This window comes from Microtus oregoni, unplaced genomic scaffold (assembly GCF_018167655.1).
Source record: "Microtus oregoni isolate MIOR12 unplaced genomic scaffold, Mior012 000007F_ref0000211, whole genome shotgun sequence".
NCBI lineage: Eukaryota > Metazoa > Chordata > Mammalia > Rodentia > Cricetidae > Microtus > Microtus oregoni.
The window spans coordinates 58,021,205-58,043,988 of NW_024543066.1; the positions used below are offsets into that span (position 1 = coordinate 58,021,205).

A 22,784-nucleotide genomic window follows, 5' to 3' on the forward strand; every position below is an offset into this window, starting at 1 on the left:
TGAAAACTGAAATGGAAGCAAGGAAGAAAACACAAAATGAGGACCAGCTGGATATGGAAAATCTAGGTCAATGAGCAGAGTCTACAGAAGCAAGCATAATCAATAGAATACAAGAGATAGAAGAAAGAATCTCAGATTCTGAGGACACCATAGAGAAAATAAACGCACTGATCAAAGAAAACAGCAAAGCCAACAAATTCTCATCACAAAACATTCAGGAAATATGGGACACAATAAAAAGATCAAACCTAAGAATAATAGGAATAGAAGAAGGAGAAGAGTCACAGCTCAAAGGCCCAGAAAATATGTTTTTTTTTTTTTTTTTTTTTTGGTTTTTCGAGACAGGGTTTCTCTGTGGCTTTGGAGCCTGTCCTGGAACTAGCTCTGTAGACCAGGCTGGGCTCGGACTCACAGAGTTCCGCCTGCCTCTGCCTCCCGAGTGCTGGGATTAAAGGCGTGCGCCACCATCGCCCGGCCCAGAAAATATTTTTATCAAAATTATGGAAGAAAACTTTCCCAACAAAAAGAAAGATATTCCTTTGAATATTCAAGAAGCATACAGAACACCAAACAGACTGGATCAAAGAAAAACATCCCCTCGCCATATAATAATCAAAACACAAAATATACAGGTTAAAGAAAGAATATTAAGAGCTGCAAAGGAAATAGAAAACACTATCCTGAGTGAGGTAAGCCAGACCCAAAAAGAGGAACATGGGATGTACTCACTCATATTTGGTTTCTAGCCATAAATAAAGGACATTGAGCCTATAATTCATGTTCCTAGAGAAGCTAAATAAGGTGAATCCAAAGACAAACACATAGGCATCCTCAGGAATATTAACCTTCATCAGGCGATGAAAGGAGACAGAGACAGAGACCCACACAGGAGCACCGGACAGAAATCTCAAGGTCCAAATCAGGAGCAGAAGGAGACGGAGCACGAGCAAGGAACTCAGGACCACGAGGGGTGCACCCACACACTAAGACAATGGGGATGTTCTATTGGGATCTCACCAAGGCCAGCTGGCCTAGGTCTGAAAAAGCATGGGATAAATCCGGACTAGCTGAACATAGCGGACAATGAGGAATACTGAGAATTCAAGAACAATTGCAGTGGGTTTTTGATCCTACTGCACGTACTGGCTTTGTGGGAGCCTAGGCAGTTTGAATGCTCACCTTACGAGACCTGGATAGAGGTGGGCAGTCCTTGGGCTTCCCACAGGTCAGGGAACCCTGATTGCTCTTCGAGCAGATGAGGGGGGGGGGACTTGATCGGGGGAGGGGGAGGGAAATGGGAAGCGGTTGTGGGGACACTTAAGGTCATGCTCAACTTCCTTAGCGATCAAGGAAATGCAAATCAAGACAACTTTAAGATACCATCTTACACCTGTCAGAATGGCTAAAATAAAAAACACCAATGATAGCCTTTGCTGGAGAGGTTGTGGAGAAAGGGGTACACTCATCCATTGCTGGTGGGAATGCAAACTTGTGCAACCACTCTGGAAAGCAGTGTTTCGGTTTCTCAGGAAATTCAGGATCAACCTACCCCTGGACCCAGCAATACAACTCTTGGGAATATACCCAAGAGAGGCCTTATCATACAACAAAAGTATATGCTCTACTATGTTCATAGCAGCATTGTTTGTAATAGCCAGAACCTGGAAACAACCTAGATGCCCTTCAATGAAAGAATGGATGAAGAAAGTATGGAATATATACATATTAGAGTACTACTCAGCAGTAAAAAATAAGGACTTCTTGAATTTTGCATGCAAATGGATGGAAATAGAAAACACTATCCTGAGTGAGGTAAGCCAGACCCAAAAAGAGGAACATGGGATGTACTCACTCATATTTGGTTTCTAGCCATAAATAAAGGATATTGAGCCTATAATTAGTGATCCTAGAGAAGCTAAATAAGAAGGAGAACCCAAAGAAAAACAGAAATCTCAAGGTCCAAATCAGGAGCAGAAAGAGAGAGAGCACGAGCAAGGAACTCAGGACTGCGAGGGGTGCACCCACACACTGAGACAATGGGGATGTTCTATCGAGAACTCACCAAGGCCAGCTGGCCTGGGTCTGAAAAAGCCTGGGATAAAACCAGACTCGCTGAACATAGCAGACAATGAGGACTACTGAGAACTCAAGAACAATGGCAATGGGTTTTTGATCCTACTGCACGTACTGGCTTTGTGGGAGCCTAGGCAGTTTGGATGCTCACCTTACTAGACCTGGATGGAGGTGGGGGGTCCTTGGACTTCCCACAGGGCAGGGAATCCTGATTGCTCTTTGGGCTGACGGGGGAGAGGGACTTGGTTGGGGAAGGGGAGGGAGGTGGCAGGTGGTGGCGGGAAAGAGAAGGAAACCTTTAATAAATAGATAAATAAAAATAAATAAATAAAAAAGGGAACATTAAAAAAAAAGAGCTAGCTAGGAATATGCCAGAGCTGCTGGCCAAACAGTATTGTAATTAATTTCTTTTAATACTAAGGACCATTGTCCCACGGCATTAAACAATTTATTCATTTTTATTTCCTGTGCAATAGTGTTTTACCTGGAAGTATGTCATGTACAAGCGTGTTGGGTCCCCTGGAACTGGAGGTGCAGAGAGTTGTGAGCTGCCATGTGGGTGCTGGGAAGTGAACCCAGTCATTCTGGAAGAGCATCTGTTGTTCTTAACCACTGAACCATCTCTCCAGCCCATAAAGGGAATTTTTTTTTTCTGGAGACAGGGTTTCTCTGTATCTTTGGGGCCTGTCCTGGAACTAGCTCTTCTAGACCAGGCTGGCCTCGAACTCACAAAGATCTTCCTGCCTCTGCCTCCCGAGTGCTGGGATAAAGGCATGCGCCACCACCACCCAGCAACAGTGTTGTAATTAATATAGTTTATGTGTGATTATTTGGGTCTGGGTGGCAGGCAAAATGTAATTGTAGTCTCCATTTATTAATGGCGCCCAACGTGGGGCCATTTTGTAGATGTAATTTTACTATGTTAAAGTTAAAGCCTTCCTTTTTAATCAGACAGAAAAGGGGAGATAATGTGAAATGTCCTTCTGCATTTGTGCTGCCTATTTATTGGTTGATGAATAAAGCTGTTTTGGCCACTGGCTTAACAGAGTAAAGTCAGGTGGGAAATCCAAACAGATATATAGAGAGAGTAGGCAGAGCCAACGAGACGCCATGTAGCTACAGAAGGAGAAAGACGCCAAACCTTACCATTAAACCACAGCCTCATGGGGACACATAGATTAACAGAAATGGGTTAATTTAAGATATAAGAGTTAGCTAGGAATATGCCTGAGCCGTTTCTGTCTACGCAGAGGCAGGAAGCTTGTTTTGAATTCAAGACCAGTCTAGACTACACAGTCCCATGCCAGCCTGTCTTGAAAACCACATGAATAGGGCCAAGCAGATGGCTCAGTGGGTAAAGGCACTTGCTGCCAACCTGAGTTCAACCCTCAAAATCTACATAGTAGAAGCAAAGAACTGACTATTGCTTGTTGTCCTCTGGCCCTTGTAAGTGTGTTATAGGACACACACTCTCACAAACACCAATAAATACTCTGCTTTGTTTTGAGAAAGGGTCTCACTCTGTAGCCCCACCTGGCTTGAAACTCAGAGATTTGCCTACCTCTGAGATTCCAGAGCGCAGAGATTAAAGGCATGTGTCACCATGCCTGGCATAAATGTAATTTTAAAAATATTTTGAAAGGGCTGGAAATATGGCTCAGCTGTTAATGGCTAGAATATATATATATATATATATATATATATATATATATATATATATATATTTTCGTTTTAGATTACTTTATGAATGGTGTTTTGCCTACATTATATAAGTGTACTACTATGTGTGTGTCTGGGGCCCATAGATGTCTGAAGAGAGCACGAGAGTCCCTGGAACTAAAGTTACAAATCACTGTGAACCACTATGTGGGTGCTGAGAACTGAACTCAGGTCCTCTGTAAAGTTAACAATGCTAAGAACCACTGAACCAACTCTCTAGCCCTGTTAAAGTACTTCTTAAAAAATACATATATCGGGGGCTGGAGAGATGGCTCAGTGGTTAAGAGCATTGCTTGCTCTTCCAAAGGTCCTGAGTTCAATTCCCAGCAACCACATGGTGGCTCACAACCATCTGTAATGAGGTTTGGTGCCCTCTTCTGGCCTGCAGACACATACGCAGACAGAATATTGTATACATAATAAATAAATATTTAAAAAAATGCATATATACAAAATCACTGATTATATGCAAAACTGAGGTGGGCGCAGAGAAGCTAGTATCCAGGCTATGACAGCAGCACAGTGAGAGGTGATGGGCTGTGGAGAATCCCAGAGGACACCGGGACAAGTGGAGAGGTACCAAGGCAGCCCACAGTGGGCAGGAGTGAAGGGCAAAGTCTTGTGGATGAAGAAAGATGCTCCCTTCACGTTCACACCGGCGGTTGGCTCTTACCTCCAAATCCATGTAGATTGCACTGATGGTCACCTTGGTGCCTTGTCTGTAGATGGTCTTCTGGTCTTTTCTGAGCATCTGCTCAGTGGTCAGGCCTAGAAAAGAGACAGGAAATTAGGAGTCAGAGAGGGGATGTGGCCTAACACCATAAAGGGGAAGACGAGGAAAACAGGAGCAATAAGTGAAGACGTAATTACAGAAGGGATCACTTGACTAGTCAGGTCACAGGCTGGAGAGATGGCTCAACAGCTAAGGGCACTATTTGCTCTTCCGGAGCGCCAGGGTTCAATTCCCAGCACCCACACGGCAGCTCAAAACTGAGTAACTGTAATTCCAGGGGATCTGATGCCCCTCTCTATCTTCTGAGGGCATCAGACATGTACATAGTACACAGACAAAATGCAGGCAAAGCACCCATAAATTAAAAAATAAAAAATTTAAAAGATGGTAACAATCAGGTCAGAAGAGTTGAATGGTCACCTTTAGAGTAAGGGACTTTGCAGAAGGGTCAAAGAAGAGGTGGTTTACTGGGTGTGGTGTGCACACTGTTATCCCAAGGCTATGGAGTCAGGAGTTTGAGACGAGCCAGGTCTATACTGTGAGTTTCAGGTTAGCTAGGGCTACACAGTGAGACCACCTCATTAAAACAAACACAACACCTCAAAAAAGCAAACGAAAAACCAGAACCAACACAACAGGCTTTTACCTCTTCCCCAGCCTCCTCCTGTCCCCATCACCCTTTCTTTATTGATTGGTTTTGCTGGGGGTCACACCTGGGCCCTTGTGCACGCTGGGTGGGGCCTGCTCTTTGGCTACATCCTTGGCCCTGGGGTTTTCTTCCTTTCTGTCTTCTTTTAACTTCCTAAAAGTACGTGTCACATTTCTGCTTCCTTTTTTTGCTTTTCTTACGCCAACAGGTAGATTATGGGAGTCCTTGGTTCTCTTTGTCCTTTCTTCTTTCTCCAGTCACACGGCTCCTGCTCTGATAACTTACCCCCCATATATGTTATTTATGGCCTACATTCTCAGATTAGACTGGGACTCTACAATTTTTATTCTTTGAGAATTTCATATAATACGTTGATCATAGTTACCCCCCCCCCCAGTATCCCCAGGCCCACCTGCCTTCCTAACCACCTACTTCCTTCTTTTCCCTTTTCCTAGCCATCAAGTCCCATTTGGGTTATGCATATAGCCTTGGGACTAAATTTATTTATTTATTTGTCTGTTTATTTATTTGTTATTTTTCAAGACATAGTTTTCTGTGTGTAGCCCTGGCTGTCCTGAAACTCACTCTGTAGACCAGGCTGGCCTCGAACTCACAGAGATCCACCTGCCTCTGTCTCTTAAGTGCTGGGATTAAAGGTGTACACCTGCCACTTCTCAGCTAGTCTTGGATTTTTTTTAAGTCCCTTTTATTTTATTTTTTTTTTCAAGACAGGGTTTTTCTATGTAGCTTTCACTTTTTGAGATAGGGTCTTCTTCTATAAACCATGCTGTCCTTCAACTCATTAAGTAGTGCAGGTTGCCCTGAACCTTCTGTCTTCCCACCTTGGCTTCACCAATGCTGGGAGTATAGCATGGGCTACCATCCCCAGCTCTTCTTATCTCTTCCAAACTCAGGATGGAATAACCTAGCAGATGACTGATCGTTCATGGGCAGCCATGATGCCCCTTGCTTCTCTCTGGTGTACAGAGTAAACCATTTTAACGCTCTGACATCGCTCTGACACCTTTCCAGATGCCATGTTCAAAGCTTGCCCACTGAGTTCCTCATGTAGGAAATCCATCATACCCGAGACGTCAAACTTTGCCTTTTGCAGAGAATCAAAGATGTCCTTTCTCTGGGGAAGATCTGGGAAGAGGGCCTCCAGCTTTTCTACGTATTTGCTGTCCTTTGGGGTTGCCTTTCCAACTTTTGCATCCATGTTGACACAGTCCAGAATGATGGTACCTACGAAGGGAAGGGATATGGAAGAACAGGAGTCCTGTGAGCAAGTCACAACCACCGGCACACATGTAATTCCAAACCCAATAGACACAATCTAGAGAGTACAGCCAGGGCAAACCATGAGAACAGACAATACACTTGGACTGACCATGCCCTAAGTGTGAACTCCCAAAGTGAAACACAATGAAGAGCCTGGGAAAGTGGACAAGAAGCCTGAGGTTGGAGAGACACTCAGCGGTGAAGAGCACTGGTTCCTCTTACAGAGTCCCAGAACCAACACGGCAGCTGACAACTCCAGGCTCAGGAGCTCTAAAGCCCTCTTCTGGCCTCCCTAGGCACCAGGCATGTACATTATGCAGATATATATGCAGACAAAACACACACATAAAAGTAAATAAATAGAATAAAAAGAAGCCTGGGCATCCTGGGCCTTGTGGGTTTCACAACCTCAGGGGAATCCAGCTCCTCAGTAAGCCAAATTCCATCACAGATTTTTTTTACATTTTTATTTATTCTTTGAAAATTTAATATTCTTTTCCCTTCCCCAGCTCTGCTTCCACCTCCCTACCCACCCAACTGCATGTTCTTTCTCTCTCTCAAGTAAGCAGGTAGGGGCTAGAGAGATAGATGGCTCAGGTAAGAACATTGGCTGCTCTTCCAGAGGACTCAAGTTCAATTCCCAGCACCCATACGGCAGTTCACAACAATGCCATTCTTCTGAGTGTCTGAGGGTACCAGACATACATGTAGTGCACAGATATACATGCAGGCAAAATGCATGTCCACGTGAAAATTTAAAAAAAATTTTTTTAAAAAGACAAAAATACAAAAGCAAAAACCCAGGGTTTTTGTTGGCTAACTATTCCTAAGAATGGAGCCTGCCCTGAAGAGTGTTTGATAATACCTAAAGTCACTCCACGGAAAAACAGATTCCCCTCTTTCAGTAGCTATGAATTTAAATAGCTGCTTGGCTACAGATGAAGCTTTGCGCCTACTTCCCTCTGTGTTTGGGTTTTGTCTTCCACCACAGATATCATGGCTATTAACACTGGAAGAGACTGCCTCGGACAATCTAGTCTCAGCACACACACAACTGGTGGAAAAATGAGAGGGAAAAGGTGAGGAGAGCTGTCAGACACACAACCGCTTCCTGGTGGGATGTTTCCTATTTCTCCGCGAGTCCTCTTTCTATTAGACAGAGCGGCCAGAGGGAACTGCCAAGGTCAGCTGCCCTGTGCTTCCTTTCCATGGTCTCCAACACAAATCCCCAGGCAGTGAGAAAAATGCCCAACTACCGCAAGCGACCCCTCGCCCTCTGTGATGAGGGATGGCTTCTAGCTCACAGTTACAAGTAAGGCTGCAAGCGGCTAGACTTTCACGCTCCCTGTGTGGGAAGGGAGCAAAGGAACCAATCAGGTCCTAACCCAAAACTGATCCCTTACCGTGCAGTAGGGAGGCAGTTTGTCTGTCCAAGATCTCTGGCGCCCCCTGGAGGATTCTCTCTGCCACCAGGGTAGCACAGGACCCCACCAGCTCAACTGAAACATGACAGGGAGGACAGTATTTCTGCTCAATTGGTCGATGGTCCAGCACCTCTGCTACCGCCTCCTCCAGAGCAGCGTCACTTCTGGGGAGGGCGGTGGTTCACAGAAAACAGGAAGAGAGAGAAACGTAAGAGCACTCCAGATGCCAGAACCAGTCTCCACCGCAAAGAAAGGTGTGGGCGCCTTAGGCAAACACATAGAGGTCACTTTTACCCCCGCCTCACTCTTCTCTACTCTCTTTAATGTGGCATCTGAAATGGCATTTAAACAACAAACCCTGTGAAGCGTCTGCTATGAATGTCTACATTGTCCTTTAGGTTGCCGTTCCAATTGAGTGTCCATTCTGATACTCAACAGAAAACCTTCTTCTCTTGACAATCAAATACCACTAGGTCAGCAGGTTAGGGCTTTACCCATCCATGCCTTCCTTCCCACCCCTGTGCTACACCCTTTGGAGCCCCTAGACTGTTTTGGCTCTTCACCAGGGCTCATTAAACCTTCAAATGTTTCCTGAATGATCACTTACTTAAAAACAAAAACAAGACAACAATAAAAAACTTTATTCTGTTAGGATCTGGAATAATATAATCCACAAACTTTCTGCTACCTAAAAGTAAAGTCTACACTCTCAAAAGGCCCTATGCGGCCTCCATGATCCGCCCCACACACCTCGGTCGCATAAATTCACGGCTTACCTCTCCGACACATTTAATGTCAGCTGCACAAAACAATTCCCAGTTCCCCAATTCAGTGTGCAATTTCATGCCTGCCTGGCTTCGCTTCCATTAATTCCTCTCAGCTACCTTCCCACCCCTGCAGGGGACAAACACCAAGTTCTCTTTGTAGACTAGGCTCAAGGGCCAACTCCTCTATAGACTGAGGCCCTCAGTTTCCCTCCAGTGCAATGAGATAAGTCCATGTCTAGTCCATCAAGTCCCAGCATCCTCAGTGTGACAGTTACCACTTCCCTCCAGCATCCACGGTGATGATCTGCTTGCTTACTGTCTCTTCCTGATGGAAAGATTCATGAGATTGGCCACCTTCACCACTTCAGAAAAAGGTTTCACTGAATAAACTCACGGATGCCCTCAGGGACCCACCACTTCTTGCTATAACCACAGTGTGCTCAAGGGAAAAACCATGCATTTTGAAGAATAGCAAATTTCATACTTATGTTGCTTTGTAGTCCTAAGTTAGAAGTGGAATTATTATAGATGTACACATTTGTTGAACAGACTGACTGATATTTCTAGAGTCTACTAGAACATAGTATTCCTGTGTTTCAAAACAGCAAAAGGTTCGGACATTAAAGGCAGATCTAAGGTATTTTCAATTATTGAACTCATTAGGTATTTTTATTTCTTTCTATCATAAACATTATATAACTAGAGAAATGACATTATTTTAATAGGTTGTTCATACTGGATATGACCCATTAATTATAGTTAGCTTCTGAGGCAGGTGGATTTCTGAGTTTGAGGCCAGACTGGAATACACAATGATTTCCAGGCCAGTCAATGTTGCACAAAACAAACAAACAAAAATCACAAAAACAACAAAAATTAGCCTCTGAGACTCCAGAAGGCAAACCCCCTTCCTTCTGTGTCAGCCACGAATCTAAAATGCAGGATGAGCACCCACTTACTTGACTCCATCCCCCCCACCCCGTCCTCTGACTTGACTCTGTCCCCACCACTCCGCCCACTTATTTGACTCCGCCCACTTACTTGGCTCCGCCTCCGCCACTCCGCCCACTAATTTGGCTCAGTCCCCCACCACTCCGCCCACTTACTTGGGTAAGACGTGATGGTCAACAAGGATGAGGGTGAGCTGGCCAGCCTGGTGCAGTGCGTGGAGGTCGATCTCATCCCTGAAAACCAGCACAGACTCTGGAATCTGAACCTTCTGGAGGAAGAAGACATTGTCCCCGCGTAGAGGAAGCTCAGCACGGTTTATGTTTAACACCGGTATAAAGATCTCTCCTGCCCCCGCGGTCTAGTAAGGAATTGAAAAGAAGACATCAGAAGGTTTTGGAAACAGCAAGGAAGAGTTAAGTAGCAAGATTGGGCTTTGGGTTTACTCACTAACACACATATGTAAAAAACAGTCCAAAGCATACATGACCTGGGGTAACTTACCACCACACACTTATTAAATAAATAAATGTTTAAAAAATTTTATTTGAGACAGGGTTTCTCTGTGTAGCCCTGGCTGTCCTCCTGGAACTCGCTCTGTAGACCAGGCTGGCCTCGAACTCACAGAGATCCGCCTGCCTCTGCCTTCTAGAGCTGGGATTAAAGGCACGAACTACTGCCGCCCAGCAATTGCCGCCTTTGAACCAATTACCAAATCTATAAAAATAAAAGGATGACTTTTTTTTTTAAACTGGAGAATCAAACCCAGAGCTTAACATTGGGAGCACACATTCTATGACTGAGCTGTACCCTACTGTTCTGAGAGGATGGTTCTTGTCCTCCTCAGCAATAGCACGGAAATCAACAAGTTGACTTATGGGAAAGACCTGCATACAGACTTCATGGTACAGGGAAGAGATTATCAGCCCTCCATTAAGAGTTAACCTGAGGGGCTGGAGAGATGGCTCAGAGGTTAAGAGCATTGGCTGGTCTCCCAAAGGACCAGATTCCATTCCCAGCACCCACATGGCAGCTCACAACCATCTATACCTCTGGTTCCAGGGGATCTGATGCCCTCTTATGGATTCTGAGGGCACCTGGCATACACATAGTGTATAGACATACACGCAGGCAAAACATCCATACACATAAAATAATGGTTTTTAATTGACCTGAACCGGCAGGTATGTAGCTCAGTTGGTATAGTACTTACCTGGTGTGCAAGAGGCCTAGGAATTCCCAACAGTATGGCCTATGCCTGTAATCCCAGCACACAGGAGGTAGAGGCAGAATTAAAAATTCCATGTTAGCTGGGAGGCGGTAGTGAATGCCTTAAATCCTAGTGCTCTGTTGGCAGAGGCAGGTGGATCTCTGATTTCAAGGCCAGCCTGGTCTATAAAGCAAGTTGGGGCAGCCAGGCTGTAACACAAAAACCTCATCTCAGAAAAAACAAAACAAATTCACGTGCCTTGTGAGTTCAAGGTCAATGTAGAATAAATAAAAGCCTGTCTCAAGAAAAAAAAAAAGCAAGCAAGCTAATCTGAGAAGACAACTACTAGATCATTGGGATCCATAAGGAACTCAGTAATAAGCTAAATATAATTTTATGGTTTTGCAAACCCCTTGGTGTGGTTTGAATGAGAATCACTCATTTGCTCACGTGCTTGAATGCTTAGTCATCAAGGAAGTGCTACAACTTGGGAGGGATTAGGAGGTGTGGCCTTACAGGAGGAAGTGTGTCACTGGGGGTGGGCTTTGAGGGTTCAGGGCCCAAGGCAGGCCCAGTGGCTCTCTCTCTTCTTGCTGCCTGTGGATGTGGATATAGAACTCAGCTCCTCTCCAGCACCGTGTCTGTCTGCATGCTGCCTGCCATGGTGACAATGGACTAAACCTCTGAAACTGTAAGCCAGCTCCAATTAAATGCTGTCTTTTATAAGAGTTCCCGGAGTCATAGTGCCTCTTCACAGCAACAGAAAGACATTTCTCAGAACAGATTTATACATTCAGACACTAATACAGAACTCGACAAGGATCTTGATTCATCTTTTTTTTTTTTTTTTTTTTTTTTTTTTTGGTTTTTTCGAGACAAGGTTTCTCTGTGGTTTTGGAGCCTGTCCTGGAACTAGCTCTTGTAGACCAGGCTGGTCTCGAACTCACAGAGATCCGCCTGCCTCTGCCTCCCGAGTGCTGGGATTACAGGCGTGCGCCACCACCGCCCGGCTTGATTCATCTTGTGCTGTGCACAGGTGCAGGTGTACCTGCCTAAGCATGCATAGAGGTCAGGGGACTCTCAGGTGTCATTCCTAAGGCACCAGAATTGCCACCAGACAGGGTGACAATTCTCTCACTTGTCCAAAACTCAACAGGTAGGCTAAGCGGTGGCCACTGAGCCCCAGGGATTTGCCTGCCTGCGCCCTACTGCTGGGATGAGCAGGGAGTGCCGCCAAGCCTGACCTTTTCCTGTGGGTTCTGGGGATCCAACTCGGTTCTCCACGCTTGCACAGCAAGATAGCAAGACCGTTGCTGACTGAGCTACCCCAACCTCTCTCCAAGTTTATTTTCTTTTTTATGGATTTATTTTATGTTTGGGTATCTGACCTGGGTGCTGTATGCGTATCACATGTGTGCTTGGTGCCTGTGAAGGTCAGAAGAGGGCACTGGATCCCCTGGAACTGGAGTTATAAATGGTTGGGACCATATAGGTGCTGGAGAACTGAGCTCTGCTCCTCCCAGCCATGTCTCCAGCCCTTTTTCTTTTTCTTTTTTTTAAATGAAATAGTCTAGTCCTTATCCTCTTGTCTCCCACTTCTAAGGCCTTGCAGATATGTGCCATCACACCTAGCTGAGGCTTAACTTCAGTTTAGCCAATGCTAAATTTTTGTTGTTGTTGTTTGTTTTTTGAGACAGGTTTCTCTGTGTAACAGCCCTGGCTGTCTTGTAACTCACTCTGTAGACTGGGCTGGACTTGAACTCACAGAGATCCACCTACCTCTGCCTGCACATTGGGATTAAAGGTGTGCACCACCACTGCCCAGCACTAACGCTAAATAGTAATAAATGATAGAGCTGGGTCTTGAACCCAGATCTTTTCACTCTAAGGGACTGTTTCTCGGTACTCACCTTTGTTAGGTAAAAGGCCAGGGCGAGAGCAGATACCATGGAGTCTAAGTCACAGGCTTCATTGCCCAGCACAACATGTAGAGGCCTAGACTCCTGGAGGGGAAAGAGGAATTCATAAAACTGTGTGTTTTCCCGTTACCTCCCACTCATGTGGGGCCTCACGGACATCTTCTCACCCCTTAAGGACACGGTACTGCCATGGGATCAGCAGAGAGGGCCCTCGTGGCTTGGCTAGTCTTTATGCAGTTATACACATCCAGTTGGCAGAAAGACACTTATTCCTCTCCGCCAACCTTGTCCCTGCGCATTAACTCTCAGAACACTTAACAATTACCTGTTTGCTTACGCATCTTTGGGCTCTCACTGTAGTCAGAGACAGAATGTTCTGGTAATGGACAGTTATGCCTTCAAGGATATCAGGGCTGGTTTGCCACTCATTGCCCCTATTTTCAAAATAAAATAATAACTTTTACGTTTCTACGCTAAAGAAATAAGCAAAGAGGCTCTGGATATGAAGGTGAAAATAAAATCTAGAGTCGGCAAGAGGTTCGGTGGAGAAGGTGTTTGCTTGGTGACCTGACTTGGGCTCTGGGAATCCACACGGTGGGAGGAGAAAACCAGCACTGGAAAGTTGTTCTCCAAATGCCACACCACGTGGTCCAGGGAAAGGAACTTACAGGCTGGAAGCAAGCACCTTCAGCCGCTGAGCTGCCTCCCTCATCACTCCGTACGCTGACTACAGAAGTAAAGGGGCTGCTGCTGCTGGACCTGCTCTGGACTTTTGTTTTGGTGCCTGGCTTGAACACCTATTTATTTAAATGAATTTGGGTGTGCCCGTAAGTGTGTATGTCTGAGCAAGACACTGTGCCATGCAGAGGTCAGAGGGCAACCTCAGATGTTGGCCCTCTCCTTCCTCCTCTTTTGAGGGAGGGTCTCTTGCTCACTACTGCAGGTCCACACATTTCCAGAGGTTCTCCTGTCCATCTGGCTTTGCTGTAAGTGCACTAAGACAACAGATTGTGGCATTGGACTTTACATGTGTTCTGGGATCTGAACTTCTGCCCTCACACTCTCACGATACATACTTTATTCATTCAGCCACTGTACTGGCGCGTTTTATGTCAATTTGACACAAACTACAGTCATTGAAGAGAAGGGAGCCTCAACTAACTTGGTTGGCTATTGATATAGGAGGGCCCAGCCCATTGTGGGTGGTGCCATCTCTGGGTTGGTAGTCCTGGGTTCTATAAAAAAGCAGACTAAGCAAGCCATGAGGAGCTAACCAGTAAGTGACACCACTCCATGGCCTCTGTGTGAGCTCTGACGCCAGGATCCTGCCCTGACTTCTTTCAATGAGGAACAGTGATGTGCAAGCATGAGCCAAATGAACCCTCTCCTCCCCAAGTTGCTTTGGTCATGGTGCTTCTTTTTTTCTTTTTTTTCTTTTGGTTTCTCGAGACAGGTTTCTCTGTGGCTTTGGAGCCTGTCCTGGAACTAGCTCTTGTAGACCAGGCTGGCCTAGAACCGCCCGGCTGGTCCTGGTGTTTCATCACAGCAATAGTAATGCTAACTAGACAGCCATCTCCTCAGCCAGGAACTTCTGTGTTTTGTTTTGAGACAGGGTCTCACTATGGAGCCCTAGCTGGACTTGAACTCATCCTCTCCCAGTGCTGGGATTAAAGGTATGTACTTCCACGTGTGGCATGGAACTTTGAAAAGTCCATCTGCTAGCCAGGTGGTGGTGCACACCTTTAATCCCAGCACTCAGGAGGCAGAGGCAGGTGGATCTCTGTGAGTTTGAGGCCAATCTGGTCTATAGAGCTAGTTCCAGGACAGCCAGAGAGAAGCCCTGTCTCAAGAAGAAAAAGAAAGAAAGAAAGAAAGAAAGAAAGAGAGAGAGACAAGTCCAGGTGCTGATAATGCAGACAGAGAGAGAACTGATAACATTAGCCTTGTTCCCATTAATCTCCCGAGCTTTCAAAATCGTCAAACACATTTAGACGACAGTATCTACAATAGCAGACAGGCTGGTTTTATTTTTATTTAAACATTTGAGGGTGTCATGCATTATTCTAATACTTTTACACCAATTAACTGATCATTTAGTCTCTATAACAGCCAAAGGAGGCGTGCACACACGTCAAACATTATCAAGCTGGGTGTAATGGCACAAACTTGTACTCTCAGCACTTGGGAGGTAGAGGCAGGAAAATCGAGAGTTTGGTCCAGCCTCAGTTAAATAGCAAGTTTCAGCCAGTCCAGGCTATGAGTCCCTGTCTATAAAGAAAAGAATTATTATAACCTGATATTTGGGTGCTGGGGAACAACACACACCGGACCAGCACCCTGCTACTGAACTATATATATATCTTACTGTTGAGATAGGGTTTTCTAAATAATCCAAACAGTTCTCAACATTTTGATTTTGATCTTCCTACTTCAACCTTCCTAGCCCTGGGGTTACAGGCACGTACCACTGTGCCCAGTTTATGTGTTGTTGGAAATTGAACCCTGGGCTGTGTGTATAGGGGTTTTGCCTGACTATGTATGAACCATGTATGTGCCTGGTGCCTGCAGAGACCTTAGGAGGCCATGGGAACCTCTGCAAGTGACGTGACAGATGGTTGTGAGCCACCAGGTGGGTACTGAGAGCCAAACCCAAGTCCTCTACAAGAGTAGCCAACGCTCATAAGACGGAGCCTTAATTACAAATGCTCGGTCGAGAGTTCAGGCTTGTTACCACCTACCTCTGACATTTAAATTAAATTAGATATTTCTTATCTAATCTGTGTCACGTGACTCATGGCTTAATTCATTTTCTACACATCCTGCTTCCTCCAGAGGCTGGCTGGTGTCTCTCCCGACTCCACCCTTCTTCATCCCAGTATCCTATTTGATTGCTCCCCCCAACTTTACCCCGCCTTGCTATAGTATAGGCCAATCAGCTTCTCTATTAACCAATGAGAGTAATACATACTCAGTGTCCAGAGGGTTATTCCAGGGCACTTTAGGAGTTGAGTGTGCTAGGTGAGCGCTCTAGCACTGAGCTTAAGCTATATTTCCAGCCCACATACAGGCTTCTTTTTGCAATCCACTCTCTTCCCCATTTCTTATTTGTACCACAAGAGAAACAAAAAGCAGGGGTTGTCAGGCCTTTGGGGCAAACATGTAGGATGTTTGCTCTCAGGGTCTAGCATGCCCATTTCTGTAGGCCTACTTCAAGGGTACGGAACCCTTGGGCCAGAGAAATGCCTTAACAAGTGAAGGCCCTTGAGGCCAAGTGCAAAACCCTGAGTTCAATCTCCAGGTCTCATATGGTAGAAGGAGAACTTGTCCTCTGACCTTACTATGTGTGCCATGGTACACATACACAAAATAAATTAATTACTTTTTTGGATGAACCCCTTGTCAGCTGTGATCCCAGGAAGCTGAGACCAGACTGGATTACAGGGAGTTAGAGGCCTGCCTACACTGCATAGCAAAACCCTGCTTCAGGAAACAAACCATGAGCTGGTGTGGTGGTGCATGCCTGCGACCTCACTCCACTCGGGATGGGAACGGGGCGGGGGGGGGGGGGGGGGGGGGGGGGGACGGACACAGAAAAGGGGGGACCAGTAGTGGTGCACGCCTGCGACCTCACTCCACTCGGGATGGGAACGGGGCGGGGGGGGGCACAGAAAAGGGGGACCAGTAGTGGTGCACGCCTGCGACCTCACTCCACTCGGGATGGGAACGGGGCGGGGGGGGGGGGGAGGGACACAGAAAAGGGGGGACCAGTAGTGGTGCACGCCTGCGACCTCACTCCACTCGGGATGGGAACGGGGCGGGAGGGGGACACAGAAAAGGGGGGACCAGTAGTGGTGCATGCCTGCGACCTCACTCCACTCGGGATGGGGACAGGGGGCCAGAAGTCTCACTTGCGTTGTGAGATTGAGGCCAGCCTGTGCTATGTGAGCCAAAGGAACAATCAAACAGCAACAAAACACATCAGGACTAGAGACGCAGCTCAGGTAACAGAGTGCTTGCCCTGGTGAAAGAAGTCCTTGTCCAATAACCCAACACTGTGAGCCGGAGTGGCAGCACCTGCCTGTCCTCCCAGGTAAGAGCGTGGTGAGAAGCTCAGCTACAAAGCAAGTTCAAGGCCAACTGAGGCTCCAGGAGACACTGTCAAAGTAAAAATAAAAGAGCTGGGAGTAGCGGGGCTTTAATCCCAGCACTAGGGAGGCAGAGGCAGGCGATTCTGAGGCCAACCTGGTCTACACAGTGACCTGTAGCCTGGGCTACAGTGAGACCCTGTCTTGAAGGGGAAAACAAAGACAAAAAGCAGGAGTGTAAGATGATGAATGTGTGAATGACAGATATACCAACCAGCCTGACTGGATGGCTGCGCACTGCGTTTGTGTGTGCAGTGTGGGCCCAGTCATATCAAAAGCACCTCAGAAGGGCTGGGCTTTCACAATTTTTTTTAAATCATTTTTGGAGATTTATTTTTATTTTTTGTGTTTGGGTATTTTGCTTGCATGTTTGTCTGTGTAACACATGTATGCACGGCCCACAGAGACCAAAGAGTATCTCTCTGAACTGCAGCTACAGACCACTGTTAGCCACCAAATGAGTGCTGGTAACCCAAGCAGGGGCCTCTGGAAGAACAGCTGGGATTAGCAACCCTGACCCATCGCTCTGGCCCGAACTTTCTTTTTTAATGTTTTGTTTTGAGTCATCCGGTCTAGGCCTCCCTAATGCTGGGATTCTACACATAAACCACCATGACATGGCACACACTAGACTCTTTTCCAAAGCAGTAAGGTAACTCTATACCCAAGACCCCGGCCATATGACATAATATCTCCTTTGACTTCTGAGACAAGAAAAGGCCCCTCTGTCTGTAGATACCGAGAATCACCCTGAAGGCTGTGGACCAAAGAGACAGGAAAACTCTAGCACTAAGTGGCTCAGAGCCGGCTGACTTGGCTGACTCACAGCAGCGTGAAGGGGTTGTAAACAGAAAGGCCACGCGCCCCACCCGGAGGAAAGGGTAAGAGGTCAGGGGAAAGGCTGAGGAAGGAGCTCTAGGAACTGGAACAAGGCGGCCAAACCACAGCCAGTCAGGTGCCCAGCTCGGAAGGAAGGTAAAGGAAAGCAGAAGGAAGGGACCAGAGCCACTGTGTGAGGAAGGAGAAATGGCTGCCGTCGAGCTCCGGGGCTCAGTCAAAGCCAGAAGTAGGCAGTAGGAATGCTCCGCCAGGCAGAACCCCCCAGACCTGAGGTGCAGTGACAAAAGATTTGCAGCCTTTGCTCCTTTTCCCGACCCTTCCACCCCTCGCGACCCAGAACTGCCTCGACTATGCGCCCACCAAGCCACGATGTGTGTGTGTCCTGCAAGGCCCTCTTCGCTCCATCCTGTCTCTGGATGCAACAGAACACTTCTTGGATAATCACGGACTACTTCAGTTCAAACCTGCTTCTTACTTGATATGGGGTCCTATGTAAAAATGAGGGCAGGGCTGGAAGACGGCCAGTGGGCAAAGGCTGCCAATCACAACAACCGGAGTTCAAACCCCAGAGACACCACGGTGGAAAGAGTTTGGAGTTTTTTGTTTTGTTTTGTTTTGCTTTGTTTGTTTTTTAAGACAGGGTTTATGTATAGCTTTGGAGCCTGTCGCTCTTGTAGACCAGGTTGACCTCGAACTCACAGAGATACGCCTGCCTCTGCCTCCCGAGTGCTGGGATTAAAGGCGTGCACCATCACCGCCTGGCTAAGAGTTTGGAGTCTTGCAAGCTGCTCTCTGACCTTTACAGATATGCTATGACATGCTACCCACCCCCACAAAATATATACGGAAATGTTTAATTTTTTTTATTTTATGGACTAGAGAAATGGTTTATGAGTGTTTTTGAAGAGAACCCAAGTTTGACTCTCAATCACTACATTGGGTGGTTCAAAATGGCTAGTAATTCCAGCTCCAAGGGATCCTATGCCTTCTTCTGGCTTCTGGGGGCATCTCTGTTTACATATACATTCCTACACATACAGACACACATATACATATAATTAAAAATAAGGTTGTTTTTTTTTTTTTTCCAAGACAGGGTTTCTCTGTTTAGCACTAGCTGTCCTGGAACCCGATCTATAGACCAGGCTGGCTTTGAACTCAGGGATCCACCTGCCTCTGCCTCCAAGTGCTGCGACCAAAGGCGTGTGCCATCACTACCTGGCTTCAGCTATTTTTTTTTCTTTTTTTAACGAGGATAAACTGGGCATGTTGGCGCACACCTTTAACCCCAGTTCTGCGGACTGAGCAGGACTGCAGCAACCCTGAGGCCACCCTGAGCCACACAGAGTCCAGGTCAGTCTGGACTACGAGTGAGACTGCAGAGCACCAGACGGGGGTCAGGCTGTGCCTGGTTGATTCCTGCCACTGTATGGATTAAGTGAGATATCCACTACGAGCCTCCTCTTAAGCGAAGCGCCCCTTCTTCCTCCTCCCTGCTCAAGCTGGTGCACCTTTTAAAAAGCCCCTCCCCTGTGAAGCCCTCCTTAGTGACGCCCCCCCACCCCCCCAGCTTCCCGCAGCTGCAGTGCTCTGCAAAGATGACACTGAGGGGGCTCCACACCGTCGCATGAATGTGTAGCCTTAATTCATAACACAGCTTAGGCCCCACTGGGAGATCCCCGAGAGCGAAGAGGGCACTCGTCATGAAAATGAAGACCCCCGGGTGCACGGCTGCCCCCAACTCAGCCGGCTCTGTCCTCTTCAATTAGGAAAAGCATGGAACTCTCATCTCCAACCCACCCCTCCACCAGCTAACATGGGCCAAACAGTGTCCGTTTCCTAACCGGAGGAAGAGTTCAGGAGAACACAGCTAAACTTAGCAGCATGTGAAACCCGAGCTGCCAGCGGAAGAAACAGAATCCGAGAGCCACAGGAAACACACTTTTTTTAAAAGACAGAATCTAGCTATGTTGACCTGGCTGGCCTTGAACTCACAGAGGCCCGCTTGCCTCTGTCTGGGATCAAAGGCATGTACCACCAAACCTACCCACTTTCCCTGCATCCCCGGCTGACCTAGCGTTCACTACGTAGGCCAAGCTGGTAACTGAGCTTCTGGTGATTCTATATTCTGCTGCTTCTGCGGCCCAAGTGCTGGGACTGCAACATGTGCCACCATGCCCAATTTGTTGTCTTGGCACGGTCTCTGTGTAGCCCTGACTGTCCTAGAATTCGATATGCTGCAGACCAGGCTGGTCTTGAATTCAGAGAGATCCTCTAGCTGGTCCTAAAAGTGTGAGCCATCACATCCAGCCAAAAAACTTTCAGAAAAAAAGAAAGGGGTAGATTATGGCTCGTTGGGTAAAGGTGTATGCTGTCCAGTCTGGCAACTTGAGCTCAATCACTAGGACCCATATGGTGGGACATTAACCCCTGAAAACTGTCCTCTGACCGCCAAGTGTGCACTGTGGTATGGGAGTGTGTGTACACTCAATAAATCAGTGTAAAGCTAGAGAGATCCACTGTGGTTAAGAGCATACTTGCTCTTACAGAGGACCCAAGTTCAGTTCCCAGCACCTACATAGTGACTCACAACCATCCCTAACATCCCTTCCAGGAGACCTGGCATCCTCTTCGACCTCTGAGGGATTACTCATCCACATAAAATAAAATAAATTAATCTAAAAACATTTTTTCCTTAAGAAAAGGAAGAAGAAGAAGAAGAAGAAGAAGAAGAAGAAGAAGAAGAAGAAGAAGAAGAAAAGACCCATTAGTTAAAACAACACATCCTGATGGACTTTGTTTGTTTTCTGCCCTGGAAGGCAGGCAGGAGGAGGCTTTAGGGCTAAACCTTCTTCCCCAAAGGGTGGTGGTGGTACCTGCCTTTAATCCCAGCACTCAGGGAGGCAGAGGCAGGTGCATCTCTGTGGATTCCAGGCCAGCCTGGTCCAGGCTAGTTCTAGGACAGCTAAGATAATACAAAGAAACCTCATTTCAAAAACAAACAAACCAAGGAAGGAAGGAAGGAAAGAAAGAAAGACAGACCACTTCACCCCTGAAGCTAGATATGTTCTGACAGCTAGCTACTCTACACAATATTAACAAAGGGGAAGGGCAGGCCAGACAACACCCTCGCCCCCACCCTCCTTACCCCAAGAAAATGAGAGGACTCTGTAAAGGACAAGCAGCCACTCCTGACTGCAGCCTCAGGCCTGAGAAGGAGCCCCACCCCAAAGAAAGAGTTCTTCCCACTGGAAGGGCAAGAGGAGTCTGTCCTAGGAATAGAAGCCCATTCAAAACTAAACAAAACAAAAACAAAAACAGGCCTTTCTTCCTCTTTCCTAGTTTTGTTTTTCAAGACAAGGTCTCACTATATAGCTTTTGCTGTCCTACAACTCTCCATGTAGACCCGGCTGGCCTCAGACTCCCAGAGATCCGCCTGTCCGTGCCTCCCAAGGGATGAGATTAACGGTGTGTGCCACTACACCCAGCTTCTTTCTGATTTTTTTTTTTTTAAACACAGCCCAGGCTGGCCCAGAGCTTGCTCTGTAATTCAGGCTATTCTTTAACGTGGTATCTTTTCACCTCAGTCTTAGCTACCATGCCCAGCTACGCAGATTTCTCTAAAGTGGACCAAGCTATTGTCATTGTGGCAGAGGCTGCAGAAAAGTTTTCTGGTGTCACATCCTAAAAATATGGTATTGCAGGAGAACTGGCCGCATTATCAGCTGTCTCTGGCCTGCGCATGAGCCAAGTATTCACAACGCCCACAGAAGTCAATGGTGTGTCTGTCTGAATCTCGTCTCTCTTTACACGGGCAGATGTGAGGGTGACCTGGCCGAGACATCCATCATCCCGCTGGTCACCAGGACTACTTCTGCTGACCCACGCTGCTAGGCCAGGGTCCAGCTTCCTCCTCTCCGTCCCACATACAGCCCTCCTGAAGACACACTGGCCCTCGGAGAGAACAGCCCTCTCTATCAGACTGCTCTTTGGCAAGGGTGTGCGTGTAGCTGCATTCCTATGCTTGACCCTCCAAACAAACTCTTGTTTGTCTGACACACAGTCTCTCTGTGTAGCCCTTAACGTCCTGGAACTTGCACACAGACCAGGCTGGGATTAGGATCTCTTTATACAAGAAACATTAACAGAGACTGGAGATAGCTCAGCAGTCCCTAGCATCTACATGGAGTGGTTCACAATGGCTCCAGGGGATTTAATAATACCCTCTTCTGAACTCCAAGGGCGCATGTGGCAGATAATCATAGATATATATACACACACACATGCATAAATTCCTTTTAAAGAAGGAAACATTAACAGATTCCGGGGGAACTGGGTGGACAGGAATGAAAAAAAAAGGCCTTTATCTTTTTCACTTCATATTTGTTTTGTGTGTCGATGTTTTTCTTATGTAATATTTCTATAATTAAACAGAATCAAAATTACTGGTTCCCCTAGGCATATACTGTCACAATCCTAAAAGCTAATATTCTTAGGATCTCACATTCAGCTCACTCCCACCTAGTGAGGCTGTGTGCCGAGAGGATTCTAAGGCTCAGTCACCTTCAGGAGGAAGCACACAGGTTCACAAAGGAGCTAGATTCAGATCCTTGGAGGAAGAATACAGAAAAGAACTGGGATAGTGTGGGACTGGAGAAGTCAAATCTACTGCCAAATTTTTTAATAGTGTAGATGAGCTGTGATCTGGGGCAGGTGTTGGGGGAGTAAGGAGAGTTGTGGTGGTTTGAAAGAAAATGGCCCCTAGAGGGGGCTGGAGAGATGGCTCAGCGGTTAAGAGCATTGCCTTCTCTTCCAAAGGTCCTGAGTTCAATTCCCAGCAACCACATGGTGGCTCACAACCATCTGAAATGAGGTCTGGTGCCGTCTTCTGGCCTTCAGGCATACACACAGAAGGAATACTGTATACATAATAAATAAGTAAATAAATAAATAAATATTTAAAAAAAAAAAAAAAGAAAATGGCCCCTAGAGGGAGTGGCATTATTAGGAGGTGTGGCTTTGTTGGAGGAAGAGTGTCACTGTGAAGGCAAACTTTGAGTTCTCTTATGCTCAAGC

The 22,784-nt window shown here is 46.6% G+C and overlaps 1 protein-coding gene across 2 annotated transcripts in view; it reads right to left on the bottom strand.

Annotated features, from left to right (window-relative positions):
• LOC121450569 (exopolyphosphatase PRUNE1) overlaps nt 1–22,784 on the bottom strand; it is a 37,742-nt gene that overhangs the window by 10,482 nt on the left and 4,476 nt on the right. The window contains exons 2-6 of one of the 2 annotated variants that reach the window (XM_041655675.1): nt 12,715–12,807; nt 9,753–9,955; nt 7,859–8,043; nt 6,261–6,419; nt 4,466–4,560 (exon numbers count right to left, since the gene is read on the bottom strand). In XM_041655675.1, coding sequence (XP_041511609.1) covers nt 4,466–4,560; nt 6,261–6,419; nt 7,859–8,043; nt 9,753–9,955; nt 12,715–12,807 — 735 coding nt within the window. Of the gene's footprint in view, nt 1–4,465; nt 4,561–6,260; nt 6,420–7,858; nt 8,044–9,752; nt 9,956–12,714; nt 12,808–22,784 lie in introns of those variants that run through there. The other variant, XM_041655676.1, reaches the window with a different exon arrangement.